General features: G+C 49.8%; 1 protein-coding gene across 2 annotated transcripts in view; it reads right to left on the bottom strand.

Moving 5' to 3' along the window:
- Positions 1-22,576: 22,576 nt before the first annotated feature.
- The window catches only part of INPP5D (inositol polyphosphate-5-phosphatase D), a 121,857-nt gene continuing 118,514 nt past the window's right edge, over positions 22,577-25,919 (bottom strand). Inside the window, exons 26-27 of one of the 2 annotated variants that reach the window (XM_027047430.2) lie at positions 24,591-25,204; positions 22,577-23,725 (exon numbers count right to left, since the gene is read on the bottom strand). In XM_027047430.2, the coding sequence (XP_026903231.1) occupies positions 23,625-23,725; positions 24,591-25,204 (715 nt within the window). In that variant the 3' untranslated portion in view covers positions 22,577-23,624. The remainder of the gene's footprint in view (positions 23,726-24,590; positions 25,205-25,919) is intronic. The other variant, XM_027047435.2, reaches the window with a different exon arrangement.

Here is a 25,919-nt window from a genome sequence, read left to right as displayed (position 1 = left end):
TCTCTCTCTCCCTCCCTCCTTCCAGTTTCTTTCATTCTCTTTACCTCTTTTCTCTCAAAGCCCCACCTCCTTGGGGCCCAACTTGACCTCCATCCCCGTGAAGGCTGTTTTTCAACCATTCTCAGCTCTGTATCCTCATTTAGGAGTGTGTGTGTGTGTGTGTGTGTGTGTGTGTGTTGGAGGCAAGAGTAAATGACTCCTCTGCTGTGTTTGGGATTGGGGTAGCAGGGAAGCATCTAACAGATCTTGATTCCTGGTAGTGAGTCTCCTGTGCCTTGGGAAACTCTAAGAGTACCTTTCCCCTTGCAGGTCTCTTACAGAAGCCCTACCCCCCACTCCACACCTGTTACTTTACCCTCGAGTTATGCAAGCAGTAAAGCGAGGCATGGTCTGCATATTTGCAAGCCTGAGTGTCAAGAATGAATTTACACTGGGAATTAGAACGGCAAGCAGCCTTACATCAGCATTCTGGTGTCAGCCGTACTTACCTCTTGTGGAAGTTAGGAGGATTTCAGCTGCGAGCAACAGAAACCTTAATCTGTAATTTAAACCAAGGATCAGCAAAATATGGCCCTCGGGCCACATCCGGCTCGTCACCTGTTTTTGTACAGCCCTCAAGCTAAGTAGTTTTTGCATTTTAAACTCAAGAAGGGCCTGTGTGCTGGCCTTTGAACTTGTGCCTCTCAGCTCTCCTACTGGGGAAATGTAATCTACTAACGGCCCCAGCTGCTGCACTCTGAACCCACCAGCACATCCAAACTGTGTCCGCACTACCCACGGATGCCCCGGCCGGTGACCAAACACTGCAGGGGTACTGAGGCAGGGCAGCTCCTGAGCCATGGGAGACTCCTCTTCCGACTTTGCCTCCAGAGCACTGTCACGGACTGAATGTATCCTCCTGAAATTCACAGGTTAAAGCCCTAACCCCCAGTGTGATGGTATTTGGAGGTCTTTGGGAGGTGATTAGGTTATAAGGGTGGGGCCCTCATAAGTGAGATGAGTGCCTTTTAGGAGGGGACACCTGAGAGATGATCGCTCTTTCCCCACGGTTGTCTGCAAACTAGGAAGAAGGCTCTTGCCAGACATAGAACCTCTGGAAGCTTGATCTTGGACTTCCCAGAGACTCCAGAACTATGAGAAATAAATGTCTATTATTTAAGCCCTCCAGTCTATGGTATCTTGTTATTGCAGCCCGAGCGGACATCTCAGAGAGGACCAACCTTGTCCCGTGACCTTCCCATCTTCCCCCAGAGGCATCTCCCTCAATAAATATCTTACATCAAGTCCTCCTCGTCATGTGCTGCTCCTGGAACCAAAGGAGGTGGTGATGGAACCCAAATACCAGGAGAAGACTGGGGAGGGAAGGAGCTACCACTTCTGCTGTAGACATTCAGAGGGGGTGTCCTGTCCCTCCCAAGTCCACTTTTCTTTTTCCTCTGATAACATCATGGCTCTGGTGGCTAAGGTTCTACCATGTGACTGGACCTTCAGCTCTTTGGGCCTTTGACCCAAGCTGGGCCAAATTCCTCTTCCAGGGGTCCTAGAGTGGGGAGCTGGGCCTCAGGGGTCTGAGCAGCCAGGCCAAGACAAAGCAAAGCCAGGGAGACCAGGAATGGGCAGAAGAGCCGTCTGTGGACAGGAGCAAGGAAGAGGTGGGCAAAGGAAGTGTCTGGAGAGAGCAGGGCCCAGGGTGGGGCAACCCTCTGCGGGACAGCCCTGTTCCCACCACCAGGGCGTGCTCTTCCTCAGCTCTCCATCTGCAGCTAGTTTCTCTTCCTTGTAAGCAAAGAACCTTAACTAAAAGGGAAATTTAGAACTTTAGGGCAGGAAACCCTCAGGGAAAGACTCTGGGACCGAAGGAGAGGGGCCTTTCTGTGCCCTTTCTCAGGCCCTGATTCGTGACCATGACCACGGAGGTGATGGCCCTTCATGCTGCAGTGTGTGGGGTAGGGGGACCTGTCCTTCCTGCCACACCCCAGGTGACCTCTCTCTCACAAGGCCAAGAGGGCAGGTCTCCTGCATCCAAGTGAGTGCAACCTTCTCCACCCCTCCCCCCAGCAGTCTGTATTCCCATTTGTAGTGATTTCACAGCATCCTTAAGATGGACGGACAGGGATTTGCTTTACCTTCCGGGGACTAAACAGGGCATTTCTATTAATTTTTCCAAAGTAAATGAAGTCTGGGTGGGTATTTTTAGGAAGTAATAAGGGAAATCTTTTGCTACAGAAGCACCACCTTCAAAAACTGGAAGTTGCCAGCAACCTTGTAAGCAGCTTTCCTGCTAAAAATTAAAAAAAACAAAAGCTTAAATTGTATTTTGGGTGAGTGCCTGTTTTATGGGCTAAAGCTATTTTTTAAATAATTTTTTAAATAATTTTTTGAGTTTATTTATTATTGAGAGAGAGACAGAGAGCACAAGCTGGGGAGGAGCAGAGAGAGAGGGAGACACAGAATCCGAAGCAGGCTTCAAGCTCTGGGCTGTCAGCACAGAGCCCGATGCGGGGCTTGAACTCACAAACCGTGAGATCATGACCTGAGCTGAAGTTGGACGAGCCACCCAGGTGCCCCTAAAGCTATTTAAAAAAAAATTTTTTTTTAAATGTTTCTTATTTTTGAGAGAGAGAGAAAGAGAGACAGAGAGCAAGCAGGGAATGGGTAGAGAGAGAGGGAGACACAGAATCCGAAGCAGGCTCCAGCTTGCTCAGCTGTCAGCACAGAGCCCGATGGGGGGCTCGAACTCACAGACTGTGAGATCATGACCTGAGCTGTAGTCGGCCGCCCAACCGACTGAGCCACCCAGGCACCCCAAGCTATTTTTTTTTAATCAGTGAATGTTTTCCCTGAAAAATAAACTATCCATTGTTGATGAGTCTATTCTAATGGAGACAGAAAAAACTCCAATTTTGGTTGATTTTTAGTGAGTGAAGTTCGAAGAGAAAGAATATGAAGAGACTTCAGAAAATGTTTTTTGGGGGAGAATTTTGAATTTTGAATTATTGAATTTTGAAAATAAAATAGTTATTAACATGGCTCCAGGTTATGAAAAGCCATGTGCAGACAGAAGTTTCCAGAACTATGGGAAACATGATTCAGCTGTCAAAAGTACACAAAATCAACAATTCCAATTATAAGACTAAATTCCTGTCTTTGTTGGGCCACAGGGTAAACGTGACAAAAGTTGTCCTTGTGCACACACGCACACACCCTCACTCGAAACGACGCCCTCACGCACCATGCTTTCTGAAGCCCGTCTCTGCCCTGGCTGACGTCTGCATCTCAGGTGGAAGGGTTTACATATTTTGATGCTGGATTCAGCTCTATTATCTGACTCAGGGGCAAAGTCAAGTTATATGAAAAAAATGTGTACAAATGGCATTTCAGCCTGAGTAAATAGAATGTTTTTGACAGAGCAAATGACCTTTTGGTCACACATTTATCTGAGGATTTATAATGTCTGAGAGACCTGAAAACATGTTTGTCACCAGAAGTACAATTTCTTTTTTTTTTTTCTTAAGAGAGAGAGAGTGAGCACAAGGGGGGTGGGCAGAGAGAGAGAGGGAGAGAGAGAATCTTAAACAGGCTTCTCGCCCAACACAGAGCCCAACACAGGGCTCTACCCCAGACCATGAGATCATGACCTGAGCCAAAATCAAGAGTCCGATGCTTAACCGACTGAGCCACCCAGGAGCTCCCGGAAGTATAATTTCTTTTCTTTCTTTTTTTTAATGTTTATTTGTTTTGGAGAGGGAGAGAAGCAGAGTGTGAGCAGGGGAGAGGCAGAGAGAGAGAGGAGACACACAGAATCTGAAGCAGGCTCCAGGCTCCGAGCTGTCAGTGCGGAGCCCATGCAGGGTTTGAACTCATGAACTGTGAGATCGGGACCTCAGCTGAAGTCAGACGCTTAACCGACTAAGCCACCCAGGTGCCCAAGAGTATAATTTCCTAATAGAATTAAGAAAAGAAAAGGAAAGGGAAAGGGAAAGGAAAGGGAAGGGAAGGGAAGGGAAGGGAAGGGAAGGGAAGAGAAGAGAAGAGAAGAGAAGAGAAGAGAAGAGAAGAGAAGAAAAGAAAAGAAAAGAAAAGAAAAGAAAAGAAAAGAAAAGAAAAGAAAAGAAAAGAAAAGAAAAGAAAAGTTGTCCTTGTGATAGAAAGTGAGGCCAAAGAAAACGTTTAGGGAATCTATTGCCCACTCACGCAAGTAATCTGCTTCTCTCCCTTTCTCTTCCTGCCATTTTAGTCCTGCTAGAAGCCCGAATGGCTGGTTTCAAAAGGCCTCCCTGCCTTCCACCATCTGAATTTCAGATTCTACCGAACAGGTTTCCAGCAGGGCTCTGACTCTAGTAGGTTAAAGATGATGAAGATAGCAAAGTCTCTGAAAACAGCTGGCCACGCACTTTCCATCAGCCTTCACCACTGTACCTTCCACCCGTGCTGCAGAATGTTCGTTGTGACCACATCTTCACCAGTTTGGGTAGTACAATAGAAAAAAAAAAATCTTCTCAGTTTGATAGATGATAATCACATCCAACTGTTGTTTTACTTTGCATTTCTTTGGTAACATTAAACATTTTCTCATCAATTCCTCTATTCATCATCCATCCTCTTTGGGTAATATCTGTCTAAATTCTTTGCCCCTTTTGCCCAGGCTAGGGGTAGACAATTACCTATGTGTTCTTTAGGGGGAAGGCTGGAAAGATTTGATTTTTTTTTTTATATATATTTTTCAGGATTTGTCCAAGATACCTTTTTTTATCAGGCAGATAGAACGTGGCTATTGGCCTGGTCACTTAACTTTGGTAAGCATCCTCCCAGGAAGGTATGAAAATTCCTCATTTCCTGTTTATGAGGCATTGTCGTATCTTTGGATGAGAAGTTCTGCTAAGTAAGGTATTATCAGGGGGACCACAGTTTTCCCAAGATGCAACTTCTTTTTTTTTTTTTTTAAGGTTTATTTATTTTTGAGAGAGAGAGAGAGAGAGAGCAGCAGAGGGGCAGAGAGAGGGAGACAGAGGATCCGAAGCAGGGTCTGCACTGACAGCACAGAGTCCGATGTGGGGCTCAAACTCATGAACCACAAGATCATGACCTGAGTCAAAGTCAGACCCTCAACCACCCAGGCACTCCCCAAGTTGCAACTTCTGAGGGAGAGTGAAAACCAGGTTATTTCAGAAGGGTAAGTAGAAGCTGAAGTCCTCCAGCTCAGCAGCTGTGTTGGGCGGGACCCAGAGCATATTGTAATGGTGACTTTACATTCATTTGGACCCAAAAATGATATCATCCATGTATTCCTGGAAGTCGGGGTACCCCTCCTGCAGGTCCCAGTGGGTGGAGAGGTATAGAGGTATAGGGCCTACATTCCCAGTGGGTTGGCTAGAGCCCTTGTTATCATCTCCTTCTTTAGGCTCTTGACTGCCTCCTTTCTTTGGGTCCGGGCCCCTTTGAGACTTAATTAGTGAATTCAGCAAGAATTTATTAAATGCCTAATATGTGCCAGGCACTATTCTAGGTGCGATGGCTAGACCTGTATTTCTTTCCTTAAAGAGTCTCCATTCTAATGGGGAGAGACAAGCCAAAAAAAACCTGGGCATGTGAAAGAAGCAAATTATGTATGTGTGTGGGCAATGGGAGCTATGGCCAAAAAGAAAAAGTTGAGCAGAGTAAGGATGATGGTGGGGGGTAGGGGTACAGTTTGCATGTCGATAGGGTGGCCAGGATGGACCTCACTGAGAAGGTTAGATTTTGTTTTTTAAATGTTTTAATGTTTATTTAATTAAACATTAAATAAGATAGAACACGAACAGCAGAGGGGCAGAGAGAGAGGGAGACACAGAATCCAAAGCAGGTTCCAGGCTCTGAGCTGTCAGCACAGTGCCAGATGCAGGGCTCGAACCCACGGACCACAGGATCGTGACCTAAGCTGAAGTTGGACACTTAACCAACGGAGCCACCCAGGCGCCCTGAGATTAGATTTTAGCAAAGACCTTAAAGAGGTGAAGGAGTGAGCTAAGAGGTTATCTAGGGGGAGAGCATTCAGGCAGAGGGCCCAGCTAGGGCAGGGCTCCGTAGCAGGTGCACTTGGAGCCCACCCAATGCTCTGTAGCAGCCTGTGCCCCCGGCCCCCTGTTGTAGTGGCTGTTGGCTGTTAAAGGCTCACACTCGTCCCCTTCTCTGGAGGATTGCCATAGGCTGACCTCCGTTCCTAGAGATGCCTGGGAGGTGGCCAATGACTGATAGGAGGCGGCATAGGTGTCCAGTGTCCTAACGTCTGCACAGGACAACCTCCATGGTGTGATGTACGTCCCTTCCCAAGCTGCCCAGGGGACAGGCTTAGGCTTGACTTCTTCTAAAACTACAGTTCTGCCTAACTTCTTTGACCTATCCTGCTGCCCTCAACGCCTCTCCTGATGCTTGGATTGAGAGCATTTCCTCAATAAATCCCTTGCATGAGAACCCAGTCTCAGGCTCTGCTTCTAGGGAACCCGGCCCAAGGCAGCTCTAAGGCCAGAGCTTGCCCGATATGTCCAAAAACCAGCAAGGAAGCTGTCGAGGTTAAAACAAACCTCTCCGGGAAATGTACCATTATGTACGCATTTGCATACAACTCTGCCTGAGACACTTTGGAACCAGATTCAGAGTTCTGAATTTTCTCATGCTCTGCCTAAGGGCTGGAAACCCCGCATGTTGACTTCCTGTTACACCATCCCTTTCTCCACCAAAGGGCTGGAAGGGTACCTTCTCAGACAGGACTTTGTGTCTTCATTTAGGAAAAGCTTCCCACTTGCACCTTTCCAAAGTTGCTTTCCTGGAAAATGACTGACTCCATCTCCTATCAGCTGACTTGGGTCGTCCTCCAAATTTGTGTGCTGAATCCCTAATCCCCCAATGTGACTATAATTGGACACAGGGCTTTCAGGAGACAAAGTTAAATGAGGTCATAAGTGTGGGGCCCTAATCCAATAGGAATGTTGGCCTTATAGAAAGAGGAAGAGGAGAGAGATCTCTTTCCCTCTCTCTTGCCATGCACGTGCAGACGTTGAGAAAACTGCCGTCTGGGGACCAGGAAGTGGGCTCTCACCGGAAACTGAACGGTATGGTGTTTTGTCGTGGCAGTCGGAGCAGACCGTCAAAACTACAAAATCGTGCAAACTGCAAAAGACGAAGGGAAATTCTAGAGGTAGGTTTGTGAGGATTACTCTTCTGATCCCGCCGGGATGCGGTTCCATCACCCCGGGCCATTGATAGTGGGTTTGAAAATGTGAGGCAAACCAGGACTCAACTTGCTTTTCTATGTTCACTCCTAACCAAAAGATGGAAGCATTGTAAAAGGTCTGAAGATAGAGACTGAAGGAAAGTTTTCTTAGAATTTTGATCATTTCCTGTGTCACTGCTGTTCTGCGAATGCAGAATAGTCTCCTCTTGCATAGAAAATTAATTCCGAGAGGTAATTAGCTTATTTTTTCTGTAAAATGCTTAACCCACCTCTACGTATCCTAGCAATACAACCGAACGCTTGACAAGGAGTTGGAAAGCATGCATTTGAAGACTGAAGACAGTTTGAACACTTGGTTCTCCACCTTTCTTCTGTGGACTTGGCCAAGTGCCCTGACCTCCCTGAACCTCAGTTTCCTTCTCTATAAAATATGGGCAAGACTCACCCTACTGAGTAGTGAGGATCAAGCAAAGAACGCATATGACTGTGCATTTTTATTTGGCCTTAAAGGCGACTAGCATTAGAACCTCTCTTAGCAATCCTGAGATAGGTAACCCGCTAGATGTTCGTAAATTTACCCTGTTTGTGATTAGAGTGTCATGTGGCCAGGCCAAGAGAAGTTCAAGAGCCAAAGGACGGTCCTTAATCCTAGACACACACCTGCCTCCAGCCCGGTGCTGAGAGGATGCCACGTTCAGGAGTCTGCCCCGAGGTGAGGGAATGGGCAGATCCCCCAGGACAAATGGACTTGTTACATCAGCCAAGCAGCTACATCAGCATCACCTGGGAAGTTGATTAAAATGCATGTGCCTGGTTTCACCTGGCCCTGTCCCCAAGGGCTACTGAATCAGATTCTCTGTGAGTGGCCCCCAAACCTGCATTTTGAAGCGGGTTCCTCGAGTGATTTTTATGCACTCCTAAGTTGGGAAGAATGGTTCTGGCGGAGCCACTTCAGATATTATAGTCACTAACAGGTTACTGTTGATGTTGTCCCTAAGTTATAAGTGAACGTTTTGAATGGCTTGCTTTGAACAGCTTGCGGTGTAAATTTATTCCCCATAATACGCAGTATTCATACGCTGTTTATTGACCAAAAAAATTGGAGCTTATCATATATCATCAAGGATTAGTAGTCAGATTATGTAAACTATTCAAGTCATAGATGATCACATACTCATGTCCAATTAGGGTGATTTTAGAGGAACAATTGGAAACTCTTTTTTGCATGTATTCACTGAAGGTCAGTTACATAAAAGATCAGGAAAGTCCCACAGTGGTAGTTAGAGGATCTGGGCACAATCAAGACGGTTGCATTATGAGGTCTGATTCTTGTTTTGGTGCTTGTGGGTCTGATGCCAAGACGCACAGCCAATTAAATGGCAACGAGCTGTATTTTGCAATGAACGAGAGCAAAGGTTCACTTAAATTTAGCATTCTGACTTCATTAAAATCTTTTATGCCAGCACATAGAACATGCTGTGAAAAAGAAATCACAGAATGACATAAAACAACCCTTCTGTCATCTGGGAATCTATATTTAGAATCATTTCTAAATGGTTCTGCACCATCAGGACTGTGCAAAAGATTTTCCCTTTCGTTATGTTACTTTATGAACCAGAACCAAAAATCTAAGATGGCTAGTTTTAATATTTTTTGTTAACACCATATTGTTGGATGGTATAATGCCAGCAGCAAGAGAGATTGGGTAAAAACCTGTTGTCCGTATGCTGCGGGATGAATAATAATTTCCTGAGTGGAAACAAGGAAAGAGTGAGCCTCGAAAACTCTGAAATGTATGAAATATGCTGTCTCAGTGATGTCCGTTGAATGCAAGGACACAGCGCTGGCCATCAGATCCGGCACACCCTATAGGTGCCGTCCTCATGGGTCTTGTAAGGTAGGAGTCCCAGAACCCAATTATCTTGAGAAAGGCTCAATCAGGAAGCTTCTGGGTACAAACAGTGAGCACCATAATGTATTAATCATGACTTTCACTTTTCATTTATCACTTCCAAGCATATGTATATTTATGTATATTTACTCATGTATATTTATCATCCTTTTCGCAAATGAAGGAGAAGGAAACTGGTCTCAACTAATCAATGGCAAAGTTGGGATTTGAACCCAGATCTGACCCCAAACCATTCCCCCGCTTTATTACACCACTTTGCTTCCTTTGTGCATGACTATGTGCAGCAGTTTGAACAGCAGCTCCCCACTGAAATTCAGATTCCTAGGCACCATCCGGACCAAGGGAACCCTGCACTCTGGTGGGCCTGGGAACATGCATTCTTGCAGGTTGGGCAGGCGATCCTCACCCATGGCAAACTTTGAGTGTTATTATTTTGGGGGGCGGGGAATCCAGAAGAAGCCTGAGACACAGTAGCTGCCCTTCACGCTTCTGCAAACCAGCTGGAGAGAGCAGCTCCTGGGAAACCAAAGCAAAACCTGCCATTTACTTCTGCGCCGTTTGTAGCAAATTGTGAAACCCCAGGCTGTCTTCCACCTGGTGCTCAGTGTGCTTTTGAGCCGTCCCGCTTTGTGATCAGGTGGTATTTACTTGAGGAATCAAATCCTCGTATTAACAGAAGCAAAACATAATTAGGAAAATCTGTTATAAAAACCATTCTGCTTTCCAAGCCAAATATAAATTACTTTGGAGTAAGTCATGCCAGGAATCCCACTCCATTAGCTCATGTAATTAAGAGCGGCTGTCATGCCAATTACTGTCACTGTCTATTTTTATTAATTGTTTAAATATGTGCCCCCCCACCATCTTTTACTCCCAATGTATGTCTAGTTTGGAAGAGTTGCTGGCAAAAGGTGATCTTATCCGTTTTTGTAGCGGATTTTGCTGCTGATTTTGGTGCCGTTGTCCGCTCACCTCCTCCATTCTTTGCGCTTATCGGTGTGTTCCCTATCCAGAGGCTGACCCCCCTACGGACAGTGTCGCCGCCCGAGCTTCCTTGCCTTCTGGCCTCTGCTTTGGGTTTGGGCAATGGAAGAACCAGCACGGGATAAAAGAGGAGAGGGGCGCCTGGGGGGCTCAGCTGGTTAAGCGTCTGACTCTCGATTTCAGCTCAGGTCATGATCTCATGGTGCCTGAGATCAAGCCCCGCGTCAGGCTCTGCACGTAGAACCTGCTTGGGATTCTCTCCCTCTGCCCCTCTCCTGCTCGCTCTCTCTCAAAATAAATAAATAAAACTTGAAAAAGAGAGAAGGAAAAAAGGGAGGGAGGGGTGCCTTTAAGCCATGTCCTTCTCTGCTCTTCCTGGTTTCTTTTATGGCTACAGCTTCGAGCAGGGACCCCTCTTTCTGACTCTAACTCTCACTGCCTTAGATAGCAAGTGGTCTAAGGGAGGTAGTGTCTTCCTGCTGTGGCTGGTCCCTGGGTGCCTCAATACCCTTGCTGGCTCTGTCCACTCTGCCCGAGTCTCTGTAAACAGGGTCTCATTTAAGGTATCCCTTGAGCATGGCCTTTTCCCTATACGTTCAGGTGTATCTATTTATAGTCACAGCTATGTGCTCACAAAGAGGTCCAGTCTATCCCAATTACTGGCTTAACTGGAAATACAATTCCTGTGTGAACTCTTGGATTCACTTTAAAACACACACACACACACACACACACACACACACACACACACACACACACAAATATATACAGCTGACCTTGAACAATGAATGCAGGATGTGACAGCACGAAACCCCCTCATGCAGTCAAAAATCGGCGGATAACTTTTGGCTCCCTTAAAACTCAACTAAGAATAGCCTTACTGATAACATAAACAACTGATTAACCTCTGTTTTGTACATGTCTTACCTACTGTCCTCTTACAATAACGTAAGCTAGAGGAAAGAAAATGATATTAAAAATCATAGGAGAAAATACATTTGCAGTATATTCTGTATAAAAATAAAATCCACATAGGGGCGCCTGGGTGGCTCAGTCAGTTAAGCGTCTGACTTTGGCTCAGGTCATGATCTCGTGGTCCGTGAGTTCGAGCCCCGCGTCGGGCTGTGTGCTGACAGCTCAGAGCCTGGAGCCCGCTTCGGATTCTGTGTCTCCCTCTCTCTCTGCCTCTCCCCTGCTTATGCTCTCTGTCTCTCAAAAATAAATAAATGTAAAAAAATTTTTTTTAATAAAATAAAATAAAATCCACGTAGAAGTGGACTCCTATAGTTCAAACCTGTGCTGTTCAAGGGTTAGCATGAAAAATACTAAAGGTGACTACCTGGCCTCACTCCTCCCCCCTTCCCGAGGCGGGAAGACTTCGTTGGTTCCATTGAGGAAATTGCCAGAGGTGGATTACAGGGAAAGGGAAAACATGAGCATCTAAGTGTAGCTTGGTGTAAAAGGAATTGCAGAGAGCAGAGTGAGGAAGACTGGGCGTCAGTCCTGGTGGGAGGAGGGGGAGGGGAGGTGGGGGAGGGGAGGCGGGGGAGGGGAGGCGGGGGAGGGGAGAGGAGAAGCAGCAGGATGCCCTGATCTGTGGGGAGAACAGGCAAGGAGGATGTTAAGAGGCTTCCTGTGGATTATGCGGCCCAGTTATCAGCAACATTTCTTTTCAAGGCTGTGGGGTTTTAAACAAGTCTGTGAGGGGCACCTGGGGGGCTCTGTTGTTGAAGTGTTCAACTCTCGGTTTCAGCTCAGGCCGTGACCTCAGGGTCATGAGATTCTCTCCCTCTACTGCTTGTGTACTCTCTCTCCAAACAAAAACAAGGGGCACCTGGGTGGCTCAGTCAGCTGAGCTTCCGACTTCAGCTCAGGGCATGATCTCACGGTTTGTGGGTTCGAGCCCCGTGTCGGGCTCTGTGCTGAGCGCTCGGAGCCTGGAGCCTGCTTTGGATTCTGCATCTCCCTTTCTCTCTGTTCTTCCCCCGCTTGCACTCTGTCTCTCTCTCTCGCAAACATAAATAAAGATTTTAAAAAATTAAAAACAAAAACAAAAAAGTGAGTTCTTTGACACTTCCCCCAACAGAAGGTGAAGCCTGGTTCTCTCCTGGAATGTGGGCTCGCCTCACCTGGAATGCAGCACAGCAATTCAGAATTTGGGCCATAGACTTTCCCACGCCACTGAGGTCCCAGCCGACAGCCAGCATCAGCCACCAGGCCTGTGAACGAATGAACTTCCAATGGGTCTGGACCCCGGCCTTCAAGCTCACCCAGTAACGGTGATGGGAGCTGAGACCAGCTGTTTCCAACCAGCCCTGACCAAATTGCAGATTTGTGTGCAAAATGAGTGTTGTTCAGAGCCACTGGGTTTTGGGGTGCTGTGTTACATGGCAAGAGATGGCTGGCACAAAGTTTTTATAGTCAGATTTGGGCATTTTAAACTGGCTTTCAGGTGGCCCTGTGTTTATCAGTAACAAGGAGATGATACAGAGAAATAGCAGATACTAGGATTTTTTTTTTTTTTTTCCTAAGGAGGCTTCTGAAAAGCCCTTCTTAGGGACGGTTGTGTATGTAACATTATGACAAACACTGGGTGCCCAACGCGTAGGCGGTGCTTCATAAATTGATATTTTGGATGAGCAAATAAGCCAGATGGGGAGTGGGATCCCAGAGGGGACACTTCAGTACCAATAGCCAGTAAGGGTGAGCTTTGATGCTTCTAAGGCACTTGTTTGGCTCAGGACCTGGATGAGTGGATGATGCAGGTTTGCGCTGCAGCTCATTTGCTCCGTTTACTAGAGAAGGGAGCCAGGAGACAGCTCCACAGTGTTATCTGTATGTAGGAAGGAAGGAAAATGGGTTTAAAAGCTAGTACTGGAGTTTTTCAGAGAGGAAACTACTTTTCTGTAGCAGAACGTCTTGGAGGATCATGCCTACTGTGAGGCGCTGACCCCCAAGGCATGGCCAGGATGGGCTTTGAACGAGTGCAGAACATGCTACCCAATAGGACAAAGCGGGAAGATCGTGGAGGGCAAGTGTGGGGGCAGGGGGTCCCGGCGAAAGGAGATCAGGGAAAAATTGCCAGTGGCCGGGTAACTGAAGACTTGTAAGAACAAACCTGTCTAGGGCCACCTGGGTGGCTCAGTGGGTTAAGTGCCCGACTCTTGATTTCGGCTCAGGTCACGATCTGACGGTTCGTGGGGTCGAGCCCTGCATCAGGTTCCATGCTGACAGAGTGGAACCTGCTTGGGATTCCCTTTCTCCCTCTCTCTCTGCCCTTCCCTGCTCTCTTTCTCTCTCTCTCAAAATACATCAATGAACTTAAAAACAAAAAGAACAAACACGTCTCATAGTTATTTGTAAGTTGTTGGCCAGGATGTTCTGTGATGGACCAACCATCCGTTGTCTTACATTTTCACTGAAATCCGTCTTACTTGTGGACTTGCAGCAGTGCTGTTTTGTAGAGCAAAGAAATCAGGGCAGCGTTCAGCATGGGACAGCAAAGGGTCAAAAAGCCAGATGTATGGAGGGAATACAGAGGTGGGACCAGAGACCACTGGAAGAAGTTCCCCAAGAATCCCCTTCTTTGGTGGTGACTCTCGAGATGCAAATACGTGTCTTTAGCCCTTCACAGTCTATTCAGAATTAATATTGTCCCATGTCAAGTATAATGTCTAAAATTTGCAAGCATATAGCTTCATTTTCCACCCTCTTCTATTCTTTATGACACTCATTGCAACCACTACGATAAAATCCTTGTAATCATTGCTTTACGCAGTCGTGTTTTAAAGAAATTAAAAGAGAAGGAGGGTCTTTTCTATTTATCCACATATTATCACTTCCGATGCTTTATTTTCCTTCTTGAAGATCCGAGCTTCTACCTATTGTTATAACCCATCAGCCTGAAGAAATTCCTTTATCCTTTTTTTGGTGGTAGATCGGAGAGCAAAATTTTCTATTATCTGAAAATGACTTTATTTCACCTTAATGCTTTTTTTTAAGTTTACTTATTTGTTTTGTGAGAGACAGAGAGAACATGAGCAGGGGAGGAGCAGAGAGAGAGGGAGACAGAGAAGAATCCCAAGCAGGCTCTGTGCTGCCAGCACAGAGCCCAACTCATGGCTTGAACCCACGAAACTGTAAGATCATGACCTGAACTGAATCCAAGAGTAAGACACTTAACTGACTGAACCACCCAGGCACCCCTATTTCACCTTAATTCTTGAAGGATCTTCTCACAAGGACTAGAATTCTGGGTTGACTTTTTTAAAATGTCTTTCTCTGCTGAGATTTTATCTATGTATTTCAGGAATATTTTTCTTTTTAAAAAAATTTTTTTAATGTCTGTTTATTTTTGAGAGAGAGAGAGAGAGCACAAGCAGGGAAGAGGCAGAGAGAGAGGGAGACACAGAATCTGAAGCACACTTCAGGCTCTGAGCTGTTAGCACAGAGACCGATGGAGGGCTCGAACTCACAGACCATGAGATCATGACCTGAGCTGAAGTCAGATGCTCAACCGACTGAGCCACCCAGGCGCCCCATTTTGTTTTGTTTTGTTTTGTTTTGTTTTGTTTGTTTGCTTGTTTGTTTTAGAAAAAGAGAGAGAGAGAGTGGGGGGGAGAGGAGCAGAGGGAGGGAGAAAGAGAGAGAGAAAGAAAGAATCTTAAGCAGGCTCCACACTCAGCCACCCAGGCGCCCCCCTTTACTAATTCTAATTTATGGAATGGGATTGATCTCTGCTGCTTATCTTTTCTTTTGAGATAGGTCACGTATTGCAGATTCTTTTTATATAAATCCGTCTTGGAGAAGGTGCTGGACATTGTGAATGATAAATTGTGGATTCTCAGAATTCTGTTCCTCTGGGGAGTAGGACTGTTTCAGTTAGTTTTTGAGGCAGGTGGTGTGGCTAAACTCACTGCAGATTCTGTCCCTCTTGAGGTGTGGAATAACTTGACCAAAGTAACACAGCTAGCTTAAGAGTGAAATAGAGCTTTTTTAATTTTTTTAATTTTTTTTTTATTTTTGAGAGACAGAGTGAAACAAAGTGAGACTGGGGGAGGGGCAGAGAGAGAGGGAGACACAGGATTGGAAACAGGCTCCAGGCTCTGAGCTGTCAGCACAGAGCCCGACGCGGGGCCCGAACCCACAGACTGTGAGCTCATGACCTGAGCCGAAGTCAGATGCTCAACCGACTGAGCCACCCAGGTGCCCCGTGAGTGAAATAGAGCTTTGACAGGGGATATACACTTTTCTCAATTTTCATCTAATGCTTAACAATTCTACCCTAGGGGCATCTGGGTGGCTCAGTTGGTTGGGAGTCTGGCTTTTGACTTTGGCTCAAGTAACAGTCTCATGGTTCACAGGATTGTGCCCCATGTTGGTCTATGCGTGCCAACAGCATAGAGCCTGCTTGGGATCCTCTCTCTCCACCTCTCTCTCTGCCCCTGCTCTGCTCGTGTGTGCACACGATCTCTGTCTCTGTCTCTGTCTCTCTCTCAAAATAAACAATTTAAAAACAAACAAACAAAAAGAATTCTACCCTAAAACAAGCACTCCCTTAGCTTTGATTTGGTTCTCTTTGATGGGAAACCAGAACTTACAATCCAGTCTGCAGTGAGTGTTATTTCCTATTACTCCTCTTTGCTTGCTACAAACGTGTACCTGAGAGATTTGAAGTGCCTCATTCCAGCTGTGGAAGCACGGTAGTCCTCCTGCTCTGGGGGATGGGGTCTTGGAGTCTTCATGGGCTCCTCAGATAGATGGAACATCCCTAGGGTTGCCAAATAAAATTCAGGATACCCGGTTAAATTTTAATATCAGATTTTAAAAACCCTGGGTGGCTCAGTTGGTTCGGTGTCTGACTCTTGATTTCAGCTCAGGTCATGATCCCAGGGTCACGGGATCAAGCCCCACATCAGGCTCTGTGCTGAGCATGGAACCTGATTAAGATTCTCTCTCTCTCTCTCTCTCTCTCTCTCTTTCTCTCCCTCCCTCCCTTCCTGTGCCCTTCCCCAACTTGTGTGCCCTCTCTCTCTCTCTAACAAAAAAACCCATACATTTTTAGTGTGAATTATTTGAGACAGACTAACTGTAGAAATAAGTGAAGACCGATCAAATGAGAAAGACCAAGGCCATCTACTCAGAATTTGCTAGAGCGAAGGAGACAGCCACAGTCCCTGCCTTGCAGCAGAGCCTCAAAGGCAGGCAGAGGAGTGGGGGAGCTCACAGGGGAAACGGGGAGTCTGCAGGTGTGCCCCGATGGGAGCCTGGGGCCCAGGGAAGCTTGGAGACGGGCTAACTAGAAGCGAGTGGCTATGGGACTGGTTGTGGGGGGCATATTTGGCTCTCTGGTTGGTCCTAAGTTGGAAGCAGGCACAAAAATTAGGGAAGCTCTCAGTTAATAGAATCCTGGCTATTTGGGGCCAGTTGTTAGAGATGCTGTTGATCTCTGGGGGCTGGCTGGACTGTCACAAAGAGACTGCAGGCTGCCCCCCTGGGCCGGTGACTGTGGAGGACGGCTTGGCTTCCTGGCAGCTTGCGGGTCAGAGTTCTAGTTCTATGTATGGTCTGACCACTGTCTGTATATTCAGCCTCTCGTTATATTATTCGGGACACACGTACGCTAAGTATCTCTTCAGACAGTGTCTCTGAGCATTCAGGAGTATCAGCCCAAAAGCACAGAGTAGAAACAGGAGAGGCCGGCGGGCACTCTGGTTGGAGTGGAGCTGGTGGAGCAGGTACGTTGGTGCCCCACCATGACACGCTGGCCGCCGGAGTTGTCTTGGCTGCCAGGGCCAGAAGAGCTGAGGCATTAACACCTCCAGAGGCGGCCCTTCACCGAGGCTCATGGGAGCTGGGGTGAAAGCCCCCAGCTCTCTCCTCTGGTGGGATGATGCAGGCGTGGGGCCCACAGAATAAGTCCCACCTGGCCGCAGGGGCCGCCTGCTCCCACAGCGTCCTTCATCGGCTTCCTTGCCTTCTTGGTCTTAATTCCCTACTTTGTCACAAAGACTGTTTCTGGGGAACCCAGACTAATAAGACAGGTGGAGATTAGCGGACCCCAAATGAAGCTCTTGGAAGTGTTAGACGTAGGACATACTGAGCGAGGGCTAGGACCGTGGGCCAAGCTGAGACAAGAAGCAGCAGAGTGGTGAATATGGTGGCTGGCATCCCATGGCATCTCAGGACTGGGGCCCCGGGGCTGACCCCGGGCTCACATGGGGCTCGGACCCCGACGGCCGTTCCTGCTCCCTCCGGGCACGGCTGTGAAACCTCCTCGCTTTCCAGACACCCTGGTGCCAGACCCCATCCCCTGAGGTGACCCCCACATCTTTGTCCCTTGAAACGGGAGGAGCCTAAGTGGCCTGGTGGTATTTCTGCAGATGTGTGGGGAGAGCCTCCTTCCGGGTCTGCTGCTTTTGGCTGTTGTTTTTGGGTGTCAGAAAGTGTGTCCTTATCTTCCCCAGAAGGAATAACTTTCTCAGGGGAAGTGTGGTACGGGAGTTATTAACTTCCAGGGATGATTCTGCCCCTCCCCCATCACCCACTGGGACATTTAGCAGCGTTGGGGAGGGGGCGGGGTGTCCTGGCATCTGGACCAGGGATGCTGTAAACACCTACAACGCCCAGGACGGCCCCACAACATTGATTTGGCCCCAAGTGTCAGTGCTGCCACGGCTGAGAAACTGCTCTAGGGTGAGCAGCCCTTATCTTTTTTTTTTAAGTTCATTTATTTTTGAGAAGGAGACAGAGACAGCATGAGTGGGAGAGGGGCAGGGAGAGAGGGAGACGCAGAATCCCAAGTAGGATCTGCGCTGCCAGCACAGAGCCCCATGTGGGGCTCGAACGCACGAACCGTGAGATCATGACCGGAGCTGAAACCAAGAGTCAGATGCTCAACTGACTGAGCCACCCAGGCCCCCCCCCCCCCCCCGCCATCTTTATTTTTAGTTCCAGATGGGCTGGTTCCCCTAGGAGGTAGCCTGCAAACGGGGGCTTGTTGGCACCAGGTCTGCTTTGTCCAGGCCATCCAGGGCCGAGCGGGTTCGGGAAAAGTGTGGGAGGACCAAGAGAAAGGGTGAGCGGGCTGGTGTGGACGCAGCCTCGCTGGCACCGGGCGCCGGAACACGGGCACGGGCCCCACGCCACTGCTGACGGGCCCAGGCCACTAGCTCTCCTGTCCCAGGTGTCACGGACACGTGTGGCCCTGGGAGTGACCAGGCCAAAGCCATGTGGTTCGTCAGATCCGGAGCCAGGACCTGGCCCAAGAACCCAGGATCGAAGGAGTCACCAGGAGAAGCGGTCGTGAGGGGCAACAACTCGGCAGCTTCCACACAAGTGGGCTTTCTGGCAGCTGAGGCTGAAATGGAAACACGAAGACCTACCCTGCTTTTGTCAGATCATCACTCCGGCTACAGCAGTCGTTCGTTGAGGGTTCGCATGTAGCCACGGTTGATTCGTCACGGTTAGGTCTCTCCGCCGTCACGACGACAGCCCGAGTGCATGACATCACTCTCTTTTTGCAGGTGGGGAAAAGGAGGCGATGCCAGGTGAAGCGCGTAGTCACGGTCATGCAGTGGGGCGGCAGTGGGACTAGCGGCGTGACCCCAGAGCCCGAGATCCTCACCACCGTGGTAATGGCCTTTCTAAGTGCTCAGTCGCAAACTGTTTCCCCAGCTAACTCCTGGAGGAAATTCAGAGCACGGGTCTGTTGTCCACACACCTCTTACCACGTGGTAATATAGCTGTTAGCCCGCAAACGTGCCTCTGCTCAAAGCTGGGAGCACTGCCTTATTCTTTGGGGGTCCTCCCAGCCTGGCATGGAGCCTGGCCCATTGGGGGCACATGCAGGCACTCTGGCTCCAGAGTCTGTGCTCTTAGCCACTGCCCATACCGCAAGCTGGTTTGTAAAATAACCGAAGCAAGACAAACCGTGTCTGGGGATACGCTCAAAATTAGACGTGAACATTCTATTGACATCCCATGCACTAAAACATGACTCCACAGAATTCCAAGGACAGCCTCTCCTGCCTGCCTCTCCACCCCTTCCCTCTCCTCCCCGGGGACCCTGCTGGGGCCGCAGTGTGGAGCACTGCCGACCACCACTCCTCCTGGCATCCGCGGGCAGTGCTCACACCCCCCCCACCCCCCTGCCCCCCCTGCTCCGAAGGCCGGGGCCGGGCAGAGGCAAGACCGGCGCTGGGGCGCTACATTCAGGTGGTGCAAGTTCAGGTGGCCACCTGAGAGTGAATGCCCCTGACCTTTTACTCCCAGGAGCCTCACTTGCTCTACTCTGTCCTTGACCTGCCTCAACACATGAGTAGCACGTCACTGTCTGCTTGAGTCCCTGTGGCCCCCCAGTGCCTGCAGGATGAAGCATGGGCTATGACTCATTCACTTGGTTAGAGAAGGAGGAAGAAGCCAAATGAGAGAGAAACAGAAGGGCTGGAGCAGTCTTCCATGGGACGGGGCGATCCAGAACGGCCCAGGCTATGCGGCCACTGGGACTGCCAACATGTCCCAGATGGAAAGGAGGGCGGCCCTGTGAGGTATGGCTGGGTGCCCGCACAGGGACGTCCTCGTGTCCTTGAGGCCTGTTCCACTGGCTTAGGCAGTCTGAGTGACTCTGGTCTGTGTAGCCAAAGCAATCCAACCAGAGCCCTGGCCTCGACTAGCCCTTCTCCTTGACTTCATCTAGCCCAACTGGCCCCAGCCAGCCCCGTTCTCAAGGCTTCCCTACCCCCCGCCTTGCTTGTCTAGTCATTCTCTTGCTCAGATGTTGGAGGCCTTTACCCACCACCTTCTAGGACATTCCTATAGTCCCAAGAAGCCCAGCTCAGCAACCTCCCTGATTGCGGCCTGCTTCCCCAGTGTGCTCTCTCCAGAGCCCTCCCATACCACTGTCTGGTCTCCTAGAAAGAGGGAGAGGCTAATGTTAATGTTCAGTGAAACCCACACCAGGGCGGGCCCTGAGTCTCTGCAGAGCTGAGCTCACGAATCTGCACAACTGCACCATGCAGATGGTGTCCTTCTCCCCATTTTATGGACAAGGAAACCGAGGTTCAGAAAGGCTAAGGCCCAGTATGAGATCATATTTTTAGGAAACGGAAGACATTTAAACTCCATTCTGTCTGACCACCCCTCCCCCTTGAGGTCCCCTTTAACAGGCGTGCTGACCCCCGAGGCCCTGCACATGCCACCAACACCTATGTGGCTGAGGGAACGAAGGCAGGCCATGAGCTGTGCACACGTAGCATGTAAGCACTCACAGATGAGTCTGCGGTGACCTGAGAAGAGGGGTCTCAATCAGCAAAGAACAGGAAACAACCTGCCAGTGTCGTTCCGCAGCAGTGCAGATTTTCCAAAATGAGATCTTTTTGGGTGGGAGATGTCCCTCTTGGACTGTGGGTGCGGTTGTCTGTGGGGGTGAGACCAGGCATTTGCATTATAAAGGTCTCTTTCCATTGCATTTGCTGCCTTGCAGAAGCCTCCCAGGCCTTCAGATGGCTGGATCTCCATGGAAATTAGTTTGCAGAGAGAAAGGAGCTATTTTAAGGACCAGCGAAGATGAGGACCTGTAGGCTGGGGTTAGGGAAGGTAGCTGTGGGAGAGAGCTTTTCTGAATGACTCACTAACTTCCCTCTTATCGAGGTGGAAAAAAATGGCATGGAAAAAGAACGGAAACCCAGGAACAAGGAGGAGCAGTGTGGCTGACCCCCTCCCCGCCAGGGGGGTCGGGAAGGGGGGTCGGCACGGAGCTGCAGCAGGTGCCCCCCAGGCCGCGCTGGGGGTGGCGATGCTGGGTGTGAACTGCCATTAGAGAATATCCATTGTGATTATACCTTCCCGTCAGCATAAACTCTGCCATTTGAACCAGCTTTCATACACTCACACAAGGAAGGAAAATTTTGCTTCTTCAACAACAATGGCTGGAGCAACTTCTGCCATCACAGAGGGCGACAGAATGCATCTTCGGGGTAGGGGCAACCTGGTAGGAAAGCGTGTTAATCAACCTGTCTTCTCGGTTAGGGAGCCTGGTGAAGGCTAGCTGAAGCTAAACACAGGTCAATTACTCAAGTGACAAAGAGGTGGGAATTTCTGGGTCCCCGATCATCCTGCCAGAGGACGGGGGTCGGCTGTTTGGGAGCACGGCAGACGCGGCAGAGAACTCTGGCTGGAGTGGTCCCCCAAAGCGGTGGCAGGACAGAGCCCAGGGAGAAGGTGGTCAGGGACCCTGGGGGGGGGGGGGGGGCGGGCGCAGGGCCGAGTGGCCGGGAGGACAAGGGTGAAGCTTACGTTTCAGTTTCCAGTCCCAGACATCAGTGGCCTCTGTTACCCATCAGCTGACAGAGCCTGGTCGGTGCTCGCGCAGCCTGTGGCGGAACTTGGGGGAGACGCATGAGGGGCATTGCACTTGCTCAGGCAGTGGCTAGAACGCAAAGATGATGGGGAGTCCAAAGCACACCCCCCACTGCTGGTCCTCAACTCACTTCCCCTGGGAAGCCTCAGAAATGGTGGGGAGGGCCTGGACGTCCATCCTGGGTGGGGGTGGAAGCTCCAGGTCTATGCTCTTCCTCTGAGTGGGCAGCTACAGGTGGCTCGCAGAAGGCCCACCCATCCGGGCAGCCAGTGGGTCCCCAGGAGCCACAGGTATCATGCCCAGGTCCTCAGCCGTGGGGTGATGGCTAGACGGGGGGGGTTGCCCTAAAGGATGCCTGGGTGTCTCCAGCTGTCCTTCCACCTTGGCCCTTGGCCTATCGAGTCAAAGGCGAGTACCTGGGGACTCCGGTGTTTGTGTGAGGAGCAGGAAGTGAGCCTGCAGGGCGAGGGGGTCCCATCTGACTGCAGGAAGGAGATACAGCTGGGATAGGCTTTCCCGCTCCATGGGTGCAGGGCGGCAAATGGTTTGCTCCACGGCTGCTGAGAACACCACTCCTTCCAGCTCCAGGCCTGGTGTCTGTGGACCTGAGCAGAGGCTGGGTAGCCTGAGGTGGTGGGGACAGCAGCCCCGGGCCAGAGCACCCTGGAAGGGGGGGTGGGGGTGGGGTGGGTCAAGCACACCCACACTGGCCCTCCCTGAATGCAGGGAGCTGGAGGCCCACAACCTGGGGACTGTTTACATGTGTTCACGGTCTCCGGAGCTCAGCCACGAACACTTACAAGAGCCAGCAGGACCTGGTGGCTGCAGGACAGCAGGTGGTGGTGGTATGTCCATGGGGGGGGGGGGGGGGGACACTGGTGGAAGCTGGCCGGCTGCCAGGGGCCTGGAATCCACAAAGCCGTGTAACATCTACTGGTCTCTGCCCAACTTCAACCCGGTGCTACAAAGTCCCCTCTAGTCAGGGTAATGAGTGCCCCTCACCACCACGAACCTCAACCTCCTCTCCTCCCGTGCCGGCCGCTCTGCAGCCCCAGCAGCCTAGGAGCATGTCTGTGGCTGCATGTCAGGAAAAAATGCCACACAGATGGGATCTGAGTGAGAAAGGCACAATTTATTGGTCACACAGACTGACACACACGGGGACGTGGGGTGCGTACCCATTCTCCTGTACTCACGCTTCTGGATTCGGTTTCCTACACTAATTCTGTATGTCAAAAAAGCAACACAAGAAAAGACGCCACCAACCTACCCTCCCAGTAACCAAGGAAGCAGAGCCAAAAGCCACGGAGTTCGGGAGGAGATGGCTACGCTGTCCTGAGAGCTGGAACAGAGAGGATCACCCTCTCTTGGCAGCCAGGCAGGAGAGCTCGGCTTTGGGAATGACGGCAGAGACTTTTCTCTTAGCACGATGAGATAAGTGCTGGGGGGATTGGCTCAGTCCACCGCCTGGTGATAGCTGCCCACCTCGAGGAGGGCCTGGGTGTCTCCAGCACAGGTGGGAGCCAGATGTCTCCACTGTAGAGTAGGAGCTGATTTTCCTTCCCTTTCCGACTGAAGAACTGGAGATCCCTTCCCTCGGCGCCAGCTCTGCTGGACCCCCCAGGGCTTTAGCGAAAGCAGTGGGCATCACTGAAGCTAGACAAGGCCAGGTTTGTTGTACCCTAAATTAACCACTCACTCTTCAGCTCCCTAAAGGCCAAGCCCTGTCTCGCTCCAGGAAGGCACTGGCCTTAATTTTTAATGCTTTGTCCAAACCACTCAGAACACACTGTTTTGAACTGGGGGTCTGGGATGTGGTTTCGGTTGGCTGAAGACGACACAACTTATGTTTGTAAAGCACTTAGCACAGTACCTAGCATGTGGTGAGTGCTCCATACATGTAGCCATTATTATTATTAATATTAATATTATTATTATTATTTTATATCTCCACCTGCAAATCAGCGCTTTAGTTCCTTTCTTCAAAATGATGACCGGAACAAGGCTCATGGGTCCCAAGTACCAAGATCAAGCTGGGGGCCCAAGTACACTTTCCCTTCCAACCTTAGCATTTGGTGCCAAGTTTCACAGCCAGAGCACTCTGTGACCACACAGAAGCTAGGCCCTCTCCTGAAAAATAGTAAGCCTTGCACAGGAAGCTAGGTAGGAGGAGTCAACAGGGGGTCCTGAGAGAGGGTCCAAGTGGCTTCACGCTGTTCCTCTGGGCTCCTGTCTCGCTGGCAGTTCACCGGGGGCTTTACTGTGGGACAAGAACAGAAGACTCTCAGTACCAAAATCTCGACCAGGCCAGATCTAACTGAAGGTGCCCACGTCCTTACACAAGGTGGGCTAGATCAGGCTTCCTTTAACATGGTGCTAGAAAGAGCCAACACACTGTTTTATGTAATTGATTTCTAATATATACGCACATATGTTATATGCATATGTGATCATTATAGTATACGGAAGAAATAATATGTAATGTATAATATATAGTTAATATGTAAATTATAACATAGTAATAACATATAATAAAATGCAACCCTCCCTATAAACCTATGAGGCAGATTCCATTAATAGCCCCCTTTTACAGATGAGTAAACTCAGGCTCAGGGCACAGAGCCAGAAAGTGGGAGAGCTGGGATCCAAACCCAAGACAGTCTGGCTCCTGAGGTAGTTCTTAACCACTATTAGTTTTGCTTAAAAAAAAAAAAAAAAAAAAAAAAAAATCTATTTTATAGGAAGGAAGGGGACAGCACATCTGAAGTCTCCAAAATACTGGGAAACATTTAAGTACTAACACTAATGATGGTGACAGTGAAATGTAAACGATCCGGGGTCTTTGTGTTTGTGGAGCCTGAGTTCCTGAAGGCCAGACACAGGAGGGCTCAGAGAGTTTGTCCCCAGCGCCTTATTTAGCCCTTTTAGTGTTGGAGCAGGGACTGGAGGTCTGGGTTCAAATTCTGAGATTTGAACAGGGGCCTGCTGTCTTATCACAGGCATGCACAGGCACCCCTGGGCATGCCCGCAGGCACAGAGGGGCCGGGGACACACCCACACCCCCACTCCCTCCCTGGGCACGCCCCCAGGCACGGCGGCAGTCTCGCGCGCATGCGTACACGCACCCTCACCGCGCACCTGCATGGCCGCCCGGCCGAGCGGCGCGTCCTCGGGCCGGTGCTTGCCGTGGTGGGGCAGCTCGGCGTTCTCACGGTAGTCGCGGCCCTTGGAGTGCTGCAGGTGCAGGACGGCGGGGCTCTTGACCGGGAGGGGCGGCCGCTGCGCCGGCGCGGGTGGGGTCTGCTGGCTCAGTTCGGACCTGGAAGGCTTGATGGGCCTCTTGGCCGGCACCGGGGCTTGGGAGCTGGCGGGGGCCTTGGCCTTGCCCTGGCTCTTGTCCCCGCCCGCGGGCCGGCTTTCCGCGGAGGACGAGCAGGTGAAGGAGCGGAGCCGGGGCGTGGGGCTGAGGAAGGGCGCGGGCGCCGGCTTGCCTGTCCCCTTGGTGCCCTCCGCCTCCTGGGCTTTGGGGAGCAGGATGCTGGGCGACAAGATTCCCGGGTCCGGGCAGGGCGGCGGCTCCTTCCTCAGCATTTTGGGCGATTCCTGCTCTTTCCTGGGAAGCAGCTTAGGGAAAGAACTCACAGACCCATAAAGCGGGTTCTCAAACATCTCAGGCTTGGTCAGCTGCGGGTCCTCCTGAGGAGAAGGTTCTGCTGAGTTCTTGCCCATGTCGCAGGGCCTGAACGGTGGCAGAGGGGAGACACAGAGAAGCACGTGTGAACAATGGCTGCTTAATTCCGACGGGGTTTTCTTTTGTGGGGATCAAAACGTTTGGAACCAGATGGAGGTGATGGTTGCCCAACTTTGTGATTGTTCTGAATGCCCCCGAAATGTTCACTTTAGTATATGTGCTGCTGAAGCGAGCGCAACTGTTCATTTTCAAATGGTTAATTTGGGGGATGCCTGAGTGGCTCAGTCGGTTCGGCCTCCAACTCTTGGCTCAGGTCATGATTTCAAGGTTGGTGGGTTCCAGCCCACACTGGGTTCTGAGCTGGCAGCAAAGAGCCTGCCTGGGATTCCCTTTCTCCCTCTCTCCCTTTCCTTTTCCCTTTCCCCTGCTCGCGTGAGCTCTCTCTCTCTCTCAAAAATAAAACATAAAAAACAGATAAATAATAAAATGGTTAATCTGAGGGCAAGGAATGGGCTAAATGGGCGGTGGGTATTGAGGAGGGCACAGTCTTGAGCACTGGGTATTATAAGTGATGAATCACTGAATTCCAGTCCTACAGCCAGTATTACACTAAATGTTAGCTAGAACTTAAATAAAATTGAAAAAAAGAAAGAAAAAGAAGCATCCAGCAATGATTTTCCTGGAGTTTCATATAAAAGATTTCCTTCAATTTTGACTGCGATGAGAAAAAAATATTTTTTTTAACGTTAAAATAAATTTTTTT

The sequence above is a fragment of the Acinonyx jubatus genome, chromosome C1 (genome assembly GCF_027475565.1).
Source record: "Acinonyx jubatus isolate Ajub_Pintada_27869175 chromosome C1, VMU_Ajub_asm_v1.0, whole genome shotgun sequence".
Taxonomy (NCBI): domain Eukaryota; kingdom Metazoa; phylum Chordata; class Mammalia; order Carnivora; family Felidae; genus Acinonyx; species Acinonyx jubatus.
This window is presented reverse-complemented; position numbering and strand designations above follow the sequence as displayed.